General features: G+C 35.6%; 1 protein-coding gene across 2 annotated transcripts; it reads left to right on the forward strand.

Annotated features, from left to right (window-relative positions):
- Positions 1–23: 23 nt before the first annotated feature.
- LOC110995395 lies at positions 24–8281 on the forward strand. 2 transcript variants are annotated; one of them, XM_022262547.2, is made up of 12 exons: positions 24–100; positions 1577–1942; positions 2546–2635; positions 3749–3817; positions 4483–4605; positions 4697–4808; positions 4949–5091; positions 5221–5398; positions 5616–5792; positions 6305–6407; positions 6802–6901; positions 7129–8281. In XM_022262547.2, exons 3-12 carry the CDS (start codon positions 2552–2554, stop codon positions 7309–7311), a joined length of 1272 nt encoding a protein of 423 aa, XP_022118239.2. In that variant the 5' UTR covers positions 24–100; positions 1577–1942; positions 2546–2551; the 3' UTR covers positions 7312–8281. The 2 variants fall into 2 exon arrangements, with proteins under 2 accessions (XP_022118239.2, XP_022118241.2); XM_022262549.2 differs by lacking the exon at positions 24–100 and having other exon boundaries at positions 1153–1942.
- Positions 8282–11842: the final 3561 nt, after the last annotated feature.

Here is an 11842-nt window from a genome sequence, read left to right on the forward strand (position 1 = left end):
CTGTTGCAAGTTTAGCGAAGCGAAAGGCACCTCTTTAAATTACACAAGTTGGAAACGAACAACAGATTGACCCAAAATAAGCTCAGCAAAATATTGCCAGGTATTTTTTTATTGCTTTATAAAATGTATGTAAAATATGATAGTATTAACGGTGCGTCATTTAAACACTTAAGAGTTTGTTTTAAGTTAATTAATATTAAATTAGTATTATTTTGATTACTGAAATGAGTTTTAGTTATATAAATTTAAAAATCATATATATTTCTACTCTGTGAACTGCACGCGCTATAAATGAATGTTGCCATGATGGGCACATTTTGTAATTAAAATAACTTGTATTTTGTAGTCTGTTTCATAAATCATAATGGCTACCTAATAACTTAACCTTGACCTATTTTGTAAACTGTGTGTATAGTTTAATGAAGTTTCTATAAATTGTAAAGAATCCAAATCGTCATTAGCTTTTAACATATTCTAATTATTGTAAGAAGTAAATTTTTTGTCTTCTTATACCTTATATAATAATCGCGCACAAATAAAATATTTTCTACATTTTATAAACTTTACGATGTTAGTAAATGAGACAAACAAACAAAATTTCGTTAATGGTGCTGAATGTATGTAGCATGCATTATTGTACAAATATATTATAAAAAATAAGTACACAACTGTATGTAATTTGTATTTTTGGGGGTAGGCGTGAAGTGGTCAAATTTATAAAATACATAGTACTTTTAACTTATAACTAACAAAAAGTTTTATAAAAACGCCATCTATTGTAAAGGCAAGAAAATTGAGTATTACTATATTGTACATACTGGTAGTCCATTTAAAATGTTTCCTGCCATGGTCTCTGTTGTCTGATATTAAAAAAATAAATAAAATATAAGCCCATTCATTATAAGCTGAGTCAATTTATATAATTTAGTATAGAGATAGGAATAGGTAACATATAACTAAACATAGGTACTAGGCAGTTACAGCAGCGATAAAATATTTTAAACGTTTGTTATGGAACGTACAAAAACTAAAAAAAGGAATTAAATACCTAACTAACTCTCAAACAATATAATATAAACTACAAAAAATCATAATTTTATTACTACCTACCTATTATTTTTATGAAGCTTTATAAAAAATACCTACTTAATGCAAATTGCAGATCTTACAGCCTACATATCCCCATGGCGAGGCATTGTCGCTTCGTTAAAAAATCGATAGCATTAGTACAAACGAATTATACATTCAGTTTGTGTGCGTGGCTTTCTTTGGTGTGCGGAAACAAAAAAGCACAAGAGTGAAATTCTTGTAATAAAAATCAATCGGAGTGGAGCAAGGCGCCCCACAGGCGCCGGCCGGGCGCGGGGCCTCTCCCCGCTGCATACCTATACTCTCTACGTCATAGAGTTCCAATTGTTCTACCCTCGAATGTAATTTGTACGAAATCGTTACTTCTTTTATATGTTAATGGAATTGATTAATTCTATTTTCAATTGTTGTAACAAGATGGCTATATACTTCATTCATACGAGGTACATTAATAATGCTCCATAATGATGCAAAATTTAATTTTCAGATTGATTTTAATAGTGAAAATTGGAAGCTTCATACTATCTGGCTGAATTAGAAGTTTGTTTGGTAAACAATGTATAACGTCGCTAAGTAAATATAGAAATTAAAATATCTCGAAGCCGATTACGCGAGGAGCGGAAGCTCGCTCCGGCCGGCAAAAAGGAAGGCGATTGTTTTTATTTCTTTGGCGCGGGAAAAAACTGAGCCCGCCCTGCACCTCCTAAACATGCGCCACGCAGCGACGCAGACGATCGGCTGTGTGAATTCACTTTCATTTGCGACATCCCATCGTTTCCCGAAGGTCACTGTGCATTTGTTTTAACCCCACGTGTGACACGGCCGCATTTCCCGCCGACCGTTGACCGACTAGGTGAGTTAACAGATTGTTCGCTCGTCTCCGCTTTCTTCGCGTTTATCGGTTCCTCTTTACGTCGTCCTTCGCTAAGAAGTTTGTAATTTCGCTGAACGGCGTGTGTTCCTCGCGACTGAAGGGAGACTTGTGGAGGCTAAACCCGCAACTGCCGTGTACACTACACATCCCTCGACACTCGACAGGTGACACGCGAACGTCTACCGCGCCGGTCTATCTATTCATCACCACTAAAAGTTTGAAACTTTATTATGTTTCATTCGGAAGGCCTGTACGTGTACGTTTACAAAATAAAATTAAAAAAGCTCCCGGCGGGCTCAGACCGGGAAACGAAAGAGAGGGAATCAAGTTTGCACTCTTCATTTGTGCACGAATCGAGAAAAAATTCAATAAAGCTCGCTTCCTTTTGTCTAATTGCCTATGTGAACCTACTTGTATTATGCCGATTGTTCGATTCGCGCGACTTCGAGGAGAAATATTTTGTTTGATACGAACGGGCGAAAGGGATGGTTTGGGAGTTGAGTCTTCTTATTTTATTCGTGTGTAAGATTTAACTTCTGATTGAATGACATATACATTTCAAACTATTTTCTATATCTTAAGAAGGAAATGCCCGGTTACGGCCCGTCTCAAGTAAAGTGCGAGCCGCCTTCAGACGAAGAAGACAACTGTCAGTACGGGAACTATTTATACGTGAGTTACTGTATCTTCATCTTCTTCTCAGAGAAAATTTAAAATTCTTATTTTTGTTACTAGAAATTAATTTGAAATTTTCTTATATTTTAGAAGTTTGGACGCGCTAATCTTAGAAACTAGTTTCCGACATTCCGATAGTCCATTTCATACATACATTTGATGGCACACATAATTTTTTTTCCTCATATAGTTAAATAAATTACCAATTACCATACGATACTTCATTTTAAACACAAATTAGTGTTTTTTATTCACACTCGAGTGCCGAGTCTGGTATTTGTATCCATTGAGTTCTCATCGACGCGACATTCACACAAAATCTGTTCAAATTGGTCTATCCAACACAAAAATCAATTAGAACCAGTGGTTTCTAATAATATGATACATAAATACTTAATGTTCGTGTATATTACCAGAAAAGGTACAATATACCTACTTTTATAAAGTCTTTTCTATCTTTACTATTATTTTGATTTAGTTGAAATTCGTTTTAGTATACACTATATACACTACAACCGTAGTCAAGTCACTTTTGTCAATATTTGGAGACGCTGTGGCATCAATTGCTAAGTGGATGAAAAGAAGTAGTTCTTAGAATGAATCAAAGGCGAGTTTATAACATAGAATGGTGATTTGCCTTTAGTACCTACTTAGTTACATAAACTAATCTTCTCGTTTATGATTTGGTTATTAGAAACAAATTTTGTCATCATTACTTGTTTTGTTAAGTTGAGAATTTATGCTCACGTAATTTAGTATAATATTTGTTAGATGATTTGATTGAAATCGATGATTGTAACATTTGCGATATTCAGTAAAGTTTATTTTTTAGTGTTGAACATTTAAAACATATAGAAGATTATATTTATTATTATGATATATTCCCATTAACATATAAAAGAGCAGTTGTTATATCTATTGTTTTTAATAACCAAACTGAAATTTTTTGATACATTTTTGAAAACGCGTAAACGGTTCGAGCCCAATCGATTGCTGCCATCACAGGAATGGGTTGATTTCCGGTAGGAATTTCGATGTATTGAATTAAATACCATTTACAGTAAACTGTGGAGAAAGCATCATACGTTTTAATAAGTATATAATTTGTAGGAAACACACAAGCCATTAAACACAGAGTATGACGGAGATGTGTCAGCTGAAATGTTGGATCAATTACAGGTAAGTATTTCCTGTATGTATTCCTATTATACCATAAATGAATTTTCATAGAATTTTTATGAAACAAAATAATTATGTTGCTGCTGCGACTTTCCGTGTTAGTTCAGAGCTTTAGCTTTATATATAGCTACACTAATATTATAAAGAGTAAAATTTTGTTTGTTTGATTGTAATGAACATAAACTACTGGACCGATTTTAAAAATTCTTTCACCATTCGAAAGCTATATTATCCACGAGTAGTATAGGCTATATTTAATTTTGAACAAAAATAGGGTTTCGTAAGATATTAGGGGTTTTCAGACACAAGGTGTAAAAAATCAACCAAAAAAGTTACTTATTTTGCGTACCCTGCCTAAACTATTAAAGATAGAACCATAAAATGTTCTAAGTAATTGTAGATCTTATAAATATCTACAAAAAAGCGACACACTATACCTATCTATGTCGAGTGAGGCACAATAACCATAAATGATATACATGGCAAAACGACGTTTACCAGGTCAGCTAGTATTATATATAGGTATTTTAAATTCCATATATTTCGCATTCAATGTGAATTGAATAATTATTTTTGTCAATATGACATCATTCCATGGCCGAGTTCATACGTCTGGAACCCTAGAGGATTATCAATATGAAGTAATGAAATCGGTGTACAATCAGTTCTCATCAGAGCTGGTGGCGGTGCCAGCGGCGCCGGCTGCGACTCCCGTGTGCGCCGCATTGCCCGCCCCGAGGGAGGCTTCGCTGGCTCTGCTCGAGCCTGTCAAGACCCACCTGATGCAGGTGCTCATCAATTATAATTACCTTAAAGCTATCGTCTCATTTGGTTTTCTAATATAAAATACTTTATCGTTGGATTATTTTATTTCGCCAGGGTTCGCAACTGATGGAAAAACATATCTCATTATCGAGTGCCACAGACATACTGGATACATCTGACTTTGCACCTCTTCTTCATATTAAGGATGAACCGCTTTCGGAGGGTGGTAGGTAACATTTATGACTGTTGTGCGCCTTTTAATGTAATTTGTATTTTTATGACCTATTTGAAATTAGTCCAAATGCGAGTTCTTCTTTTCCTTTATTTGTATCATATCATTTACGAATCGATGCCTCCACATTTCAGAAGGTCAGCAGCTGAGTGGTGACGAAGCGAGTGAGGGTTCCACTCCGGAGACGAGTGGACGAGGAGCAGCCAAGGGCTGGTCTCCGCTGGACATGGAGAAAGCCCTCGACGCGCTCAAGAATCATCATATGAGTCTCACCAAGGTAGATAAATCCTAAATGTAGTAGAAAAGAAAGAGGAAAGAAAAGTTCACTTCCGACTCCTGGTTGCTAAAACTTTGATAAAAAAATCAACCAAACTCGACAAAAATAGATTTTTTTTGTCGGCTCCAGGCCTCCTCCACCTACGGAATACCTTCCACCACGTTGTGGCAAAGGGCCCATCGCATGGGCATCGACACGCCCAAGAAAGAGGGCTCCTCCAAGTCCTGGACCGAAGACGACCTCAAGGCAGCCCTGCACGCACTCAGGACTGGAGCCATCTCCGCCAATAAGGCCAGCAAAGCATACGGTCAGAACTGATCTTTACTTTAGACCTAAGGCAGTGATATGAGAGTGATCTGTAATGCTTTAAAAAGCGTTACGTCAAAGATTAGTCTAATCATAAGAAGATAAACTTTACTTACTTAGTTTAAATTAACCAAAAGCTGCGGAATTCAATTTCATGTTTATTGGCTCTGCTAAATCTTTGTAATGAAAGAAAGTAAAACACGACAAGAGGGCTACAGGTATACCTAGCAGCACCCTGTACAAGATCGCCCGTCGCGAGGGCATCCGCTTGGCGGCACCCTTCAACGCCGCGCCCACGTCTTGGCGAAGAGCTGACCTGCAGAGGGCTCTCGACGCCATCCGTTGTGGCGCCGCCTCCGTGCAGCGGGCCGCTTCTCACTTCGGAATACCCACTGGTAAGTTTGAGGCGGGATCTTTATTTCGCTCCTGATTTTAGCACCAGAGATATCTTTATATCAGTAGATAATACAATGTAGAATTGGAATGTCAATAAAAATGCTTGAAGGTTTTTTTTATTTACGAGGACATAAAGTTAGAATAATTGGCAAAAACTCTTCGCCACTTTGTGATCGCCAAGTTTTTGGCTTAGAAATAATTTATTAGGAACTGCATCCATTACACCATGCTAGTCCTATGTCGCCAGTGTTATAGGAATCCAAAACACTTTGAGACGGAGATGCTTTTACGCCAAATGAAATTGTATCGAAATGTCATAAACCAAAACTTGTGTCACGTGACCATTTCCTTACATGCCTGCATGCATGCATGCATTAGTTGATCGCGCTTATATTAATTAGTATCAGGAAGCATTTATTACGTTTTTCTTTAAGTTTAGAAGTAAGGGACACATCTTTTTCTTCAAAAGTGTATCTGATAGTGTATGTATTTGAACACCTTAACGTAACAGGCACTTTGTACGGACGGTGTAAGCGAGAGGGCATCGAGTTGTCCCGCTCTAACCCCACACCGTGGTCTGAGGACGCCATGGGGGAAGCTCTCGAAGCTGTCAGGTATTTTATTGTTATAATTTTACATTAGGCTTCACGACCAATGAAAAAGACTGGCCTATCAAGTCAATAAAAGTTAATAAAAGCTTTAGAAAGAGAAAGAAAATAAAAGAGTATGTAGTAAGTTTATTTTACAAAATTGTATTTTTTTTAGGCGAAACTTGCCACAGTCCGTCCGACAGTTGAAATACGGAGGGAATAAAAAAATATTGAATTTGCGTTCCCTGTTTGCCATAATTTCAAATTAAATCTGATAATGGCCAAGAGGCTGATTGCAGATGGATTAATAAAAAAAATAACTATTAAAAAAGTTTTTGGGAATTGGCAGCATGCATTTTATTTTCAACTGGCGCCATCTTTTGATGACTAGAGCTTCACTTCGTTATCTTTATTTCAGAGTTGGTCAGATGTCGATAAACCAAGCGGCCATCCACTTTAACCTTCCATACTCTTCATTGTACGGTCGTTTCAAGAGATGCAAGTATCAGGTGACACAGGTATATTTTTTAATATTTCTTATTAATAGACAATTGTTAATTTTATTTAGGTTTAAAAGAAAAAAAATAATATTAAAATAAAAAACACCAAAATAATATTTATTTATTCACACTGTTTAATTGTACTGTTACGATTTTCATGTAACTACAACTTTACGATTTCGAATTTAGATGTTGAAAATTCAAACTATATTATATTTAATCTAAATTAAGTCACACGTTTGCAGGAACACCAAGAGTATAAATCCCATGAGATCCGCCCGGAGGATATTCAAGAGCAGAGTCACCCTCAGGAGTACTTCCCGAGCTTCGGCTCTGATTCATACTTGAGCGAAGTGACATCTATGCAGAGCGTGCAACAACATTACAGCCAAGCGATGTACTACACGCAGTGCCACGTGACCAGCTGAGAATACTCTCCCCCGAATCATGGGGAACAATGATGTCGTGGTTTCTGATCATTTTTTATCCTTTTTGGTACAAAAAACCAATACATCAACTGAATGTGCCATCAAAACAGGTCATTTGTTAAGACGGAATTTATTAAGTAATTCAGCAATTAGGTAACAGTGGTTAGTGAATTAGGTTAGAGTAATCGTAAGTTATTTTATCCGTAGTTGATAACGATGCGAAATAAGGGAAACTCGTTTCAGGGAAAATGACTAAGCGCCGACTCAGTGACTTAGTAGTCTTTGTTTTTATCGTTTGTACAACTGATAAGTTACAATAGAAATAATCCGTGCCATTTTAGAGTATGTAATAGTTATTGGAATCTAGTTTTCTGTTACTTTGTTATTTGTGTATGTAGATTGCTAAAATAAAAAAAGGAATTTGAATTAAGCTTTATATACTAAGATAAAGGTAGGTCAGATGTTGACCACATTTTTGTCCATTATTGAAATACGTAATTTTTTGTAATGTGATACGTAGTTGTAGGAAAATTCATGCATTCGTAGTAAGTTTCAAATGTAAACGCCATTTATGAAAATCATTTTATCGTAAATATCTGGCGTAAAAGAATTAAACGAACTCGCTAAAGTACCAAGAGATGGCGCTATTATTTCTTTTAGAGTGGTTAATAAAGATAGCTTTTTTATTATTATTATTATTGAACGGCTTTGCAGTTTTTTGCTGTAGTATATTTATTTGTCTTTAAAATCAATCGTAAATAACCACTTGGGTCAATTCTCTTTATTGGGGCAAGAATCTGCATGCATTATTTTATTGAGGGCCATGTTTATAAATATTCAACATAACAAGTTCACTTAAGGATAAGCTTATTATTATAATTGTCTTAATTCAATATTTATAAAAAATTTTTAAATGACCATTAAGTAACTAACCATTGCAGTTCTAAAAACGTTAATAAATGTTTTTAAAATGGCCAATACGTGCAACTGTTTAATTGGGTGCCAATTCAGATACCTATAACCAACCGTAGATTCTATTGAACTAAATCTTAGCGAAATCAGGTACACTTCAAATACTACTCCTAAAATTTTATGTTTTTCTGAAACTTTTGTAAGAAGAGGTGATGAAAGTTACATGATTTTGAAGAATTTTAAGTTAGCCTCATCATTCAGTCGGTTAAATAAAAAGCGTGGCAGGGTATGTATCTTCATAGATAAATCTCTGGATAGCTTGCCGCTTAGCTGTTGCAACGACATATCAGTAGAAAAAACATTTGAATGTTGTGGCATAATAGTACCCTCAATTCAATGCCTTATAATTTTTAATTATAGAACGCCCGATTCTGACGTATATAGCTTTTTTAAAATATTTCAAACCCTTTTACATAAATAAAAAAATAAAAAACAGCAAATTATTTTATGTGGTGACATGAATATAGACATTTTAAATATAAATAATATAACTATGAATTACAATGACATTCTATCAAATTATAACTTGAAACACTTTATTAACGTACCGACTAGAAATTTATCCTGTATTAACCATATATTGAGTAATATTAAAGATGCTAAAGGCGAAACACTCCGTTTATATATGTCACTCAGATCACACAAACAAAGTCAATTTACTTAAAGTGGTGCGTATTTAGAAGAGATTACTGCTCTGAAAATATAAAAAAGTTTCGGGAATGCCTTTCAAATTTGTCCTGGAGCGAGGTAAATGAAGAAAGTTCTTGCGATAAAGCTTTCCAAATTTTCCATGACAATTTATCATAATTCTTTTTTCTCTGTTTTCCAGTTATTAAAGTTAATGTTAACAACAAAACGACAATACCCAAGTGGATTACACCAGGGCTTAGAATCTGTAGTAGGCGTAAGAGATAACTTGCTTTTAAATATTTTAGAACAAAAACAAATGAAAATAAACAAGCATATAAAAAATATGACAATTATCTAAAAAAAAATGCGTTATTACATCTAAATAAAAATAGGTAATAAAACTTTTTAAGTTATGCCAAAAAACCATGGGGCACGTCAATTGTCTACAAATTGAATGGAGATGCCCCATTACATGGAGTGTATAACTATTGAAATTTCCATGAGCAAGAAAATAGTAAGTAATTTCCTCACCGTCTGCGGGCCAACTGCCTATTTTAACGACGAATTAAACGATTCTTCTATCGCACATTAAGTCGATAATTTGTAGACAATTGACGTGCCCCATGGTTTTATTTCAGTCTACTCTATGCATATGTTTATAATTCCCACGACTGTATCTATTTTATTATTTTTTGTTTTAGCAAAGATCTTACTCTACTAAGAGCCACGTAGGCTTGACTTTCTTCAAACAGTTTCGCACCTAAGTATATGACTGCGTGATCCACAGTGCTGCCCTGCATTTTTAGTACTGTAGAAGCCCATGATAGTATTAAAGACAACGTTCTTCTTTCAGCCGTCCCGACATTGTACGTAGCTGGAAACTGTATGGCTTTCGGGTGTATAAGATGTACTCCGTCTCTTGCGAAATCAATTCGGACGGAAGGTACATCTGTTGCATACATCTGAGTTCGACGAAATTGAGGCCAAACGATTTCGTTGATGTAGCCTATAGTTAGTAAGTTAGTAGTTTACTAATCCCTTTGAAACGTCAATATTGGACCGTAGCATGACTTTTACCCCCACAAATATTTGCAGTTTCGCTGGTAAACCCCCAGTTTTGTTGATATCAGCTGGTATTATAGTAGCTATATCCACATTGTCTGCATTTCGTGTGGCGTGTACTAGCTGATCCTGCGCTTTTATTTTGTAAATGCGAGCACCATTATTTCTGTACAAATTCAATACAGCAGAGTTGTGGTCGTTAACTTGGTGATTTGTGGGGTATACCCTTAACGCTTTGTCTATTGCAAACTCATCACTCGTGTCTTGAAGAAGTCTTCCCATTAAAATACTAAAATGTTGGGTTGTTAGCTCACCGACTCTCAAAGCATTCAAAATATCAATAAAAGTCTGGTCATCTTGCTGTCGCATATTTTCAGTTAATTCACCCAGCGTGAATAAACGCCAGAGATGTGTAGCTGGTTGGAGATGTTCTGGCTGTTTGAAAACAGGTGTTCCTGATCGTTTTATAGGAGCCGCCATCTTGGATTTTAATTTTATATAGTACATTGTATTATACTGGTTGAGCATTTTCATTTGATACCCATATTGATGGGATTGCTAAAACCTACGTTATCCGCCATTTTGTAGCGGCTGCTATCTTGTATTTCAATTTTAATAGTATATTATATTCTGATTGTTGAGCCCTTTCATTTGATGCCCATATTTATTTATTTATTAATTACAGACATGGCTAAACTCACCATAAAATAGACTATAATATATACAATACAAAATTAATTAAAATAACATAAAACACAGTTTATTCTAACCCCTAATACTCTCCAAGTATACCCTCAAATCAGAGTACACTGCCGCCATACGCTCACCAAATAGGTCGCTCTCCGGTGAAGAGTCGAGAAACCCATTTAGCATCGAGAGTAGTCGAGGAATGGGAGCTTGTTGACGCTGGACAGTGCGAGCCGAACGCACAGCAAAGAGGTTATGCTTCCGGCAGCGGTAATAATTGTCCGGAACGTACAGACTGATGATTTCCCCCATCAAGTATGCGCTTTCCGTTTCGTTTTTAATAACGTTTAGACCAAACCTTACCACAGCCAAATCCCTACGAAGCTCTAACGAATTGTACCCCAATACCCCCATCAGGAACACTATCCTAGCAGCTTTCTCTTTAGTTATGGCAATTGTAGAACATATCGATAGACGCAAGCACGTATCTGTAGTTTTTTTTGACATGAGCCAAGCGTTTGATTGTGTAGACTACAAAATTCTTCTTTAAAAGTGTAGACTTTATGGAATCCGCAATCAATATGTCGAAATCATACATACTTCCTCTGCTAAACATATTGAAAGGAGTTACAAGTCTGTGGCTATGTATAGCAATAAAGGCGTTGCTCAAGGGAGCATACTGGGTCCATTGCTGTTTCTTCTGTACATTAATGATTTACCGAATTAGGTTAGTAATAAATACATTCTTTACGCGGATGATATTTCAGTGGTCGTGTCAAATGATACAACACGATGATACACGAATCATTATTGAATGAAACAGTAAAGAATGTCACAGAATGGTTGGACATTAATAATTTAAGTGTAAATATAAAAAAAACAATTTTATACAGTTTCGAAACTATAATAATTGCAGACCCAATAACCTCAAAATTAATTATAAGAGCGAGTTTATTGAGGAAGTTGTATCAACCAAGTTTCTAGGCATAACACTAGACCAAAATCTTAATTGGAAAAAACACGTTTTAACGATATGCTTAATAAATTTGTTTTTGCTTTGAGTCGAACTCGCAAAGTGGCTTCAAAACACGCAGCAATTATTGCTTATCACGGCTATGTTGCCTCAGTTTTGCGCTATGGTATCCTTTTATAGGGAAATTCGGTGGATGTGAGTAAATTT

This window comes from Pieris rapae, chromosome 4, assembly GCF_905147795.1.
Source record: "Pieris rapae chromosome 4, ilPieRapa1.1, whole genome shotgun sequence".
Lineage (NCBI taxonomy): Eukaryota > Metazoa > Arthropoda > Insecta > Lepidoptera > Pieridae > Pieris > Pieris rapae.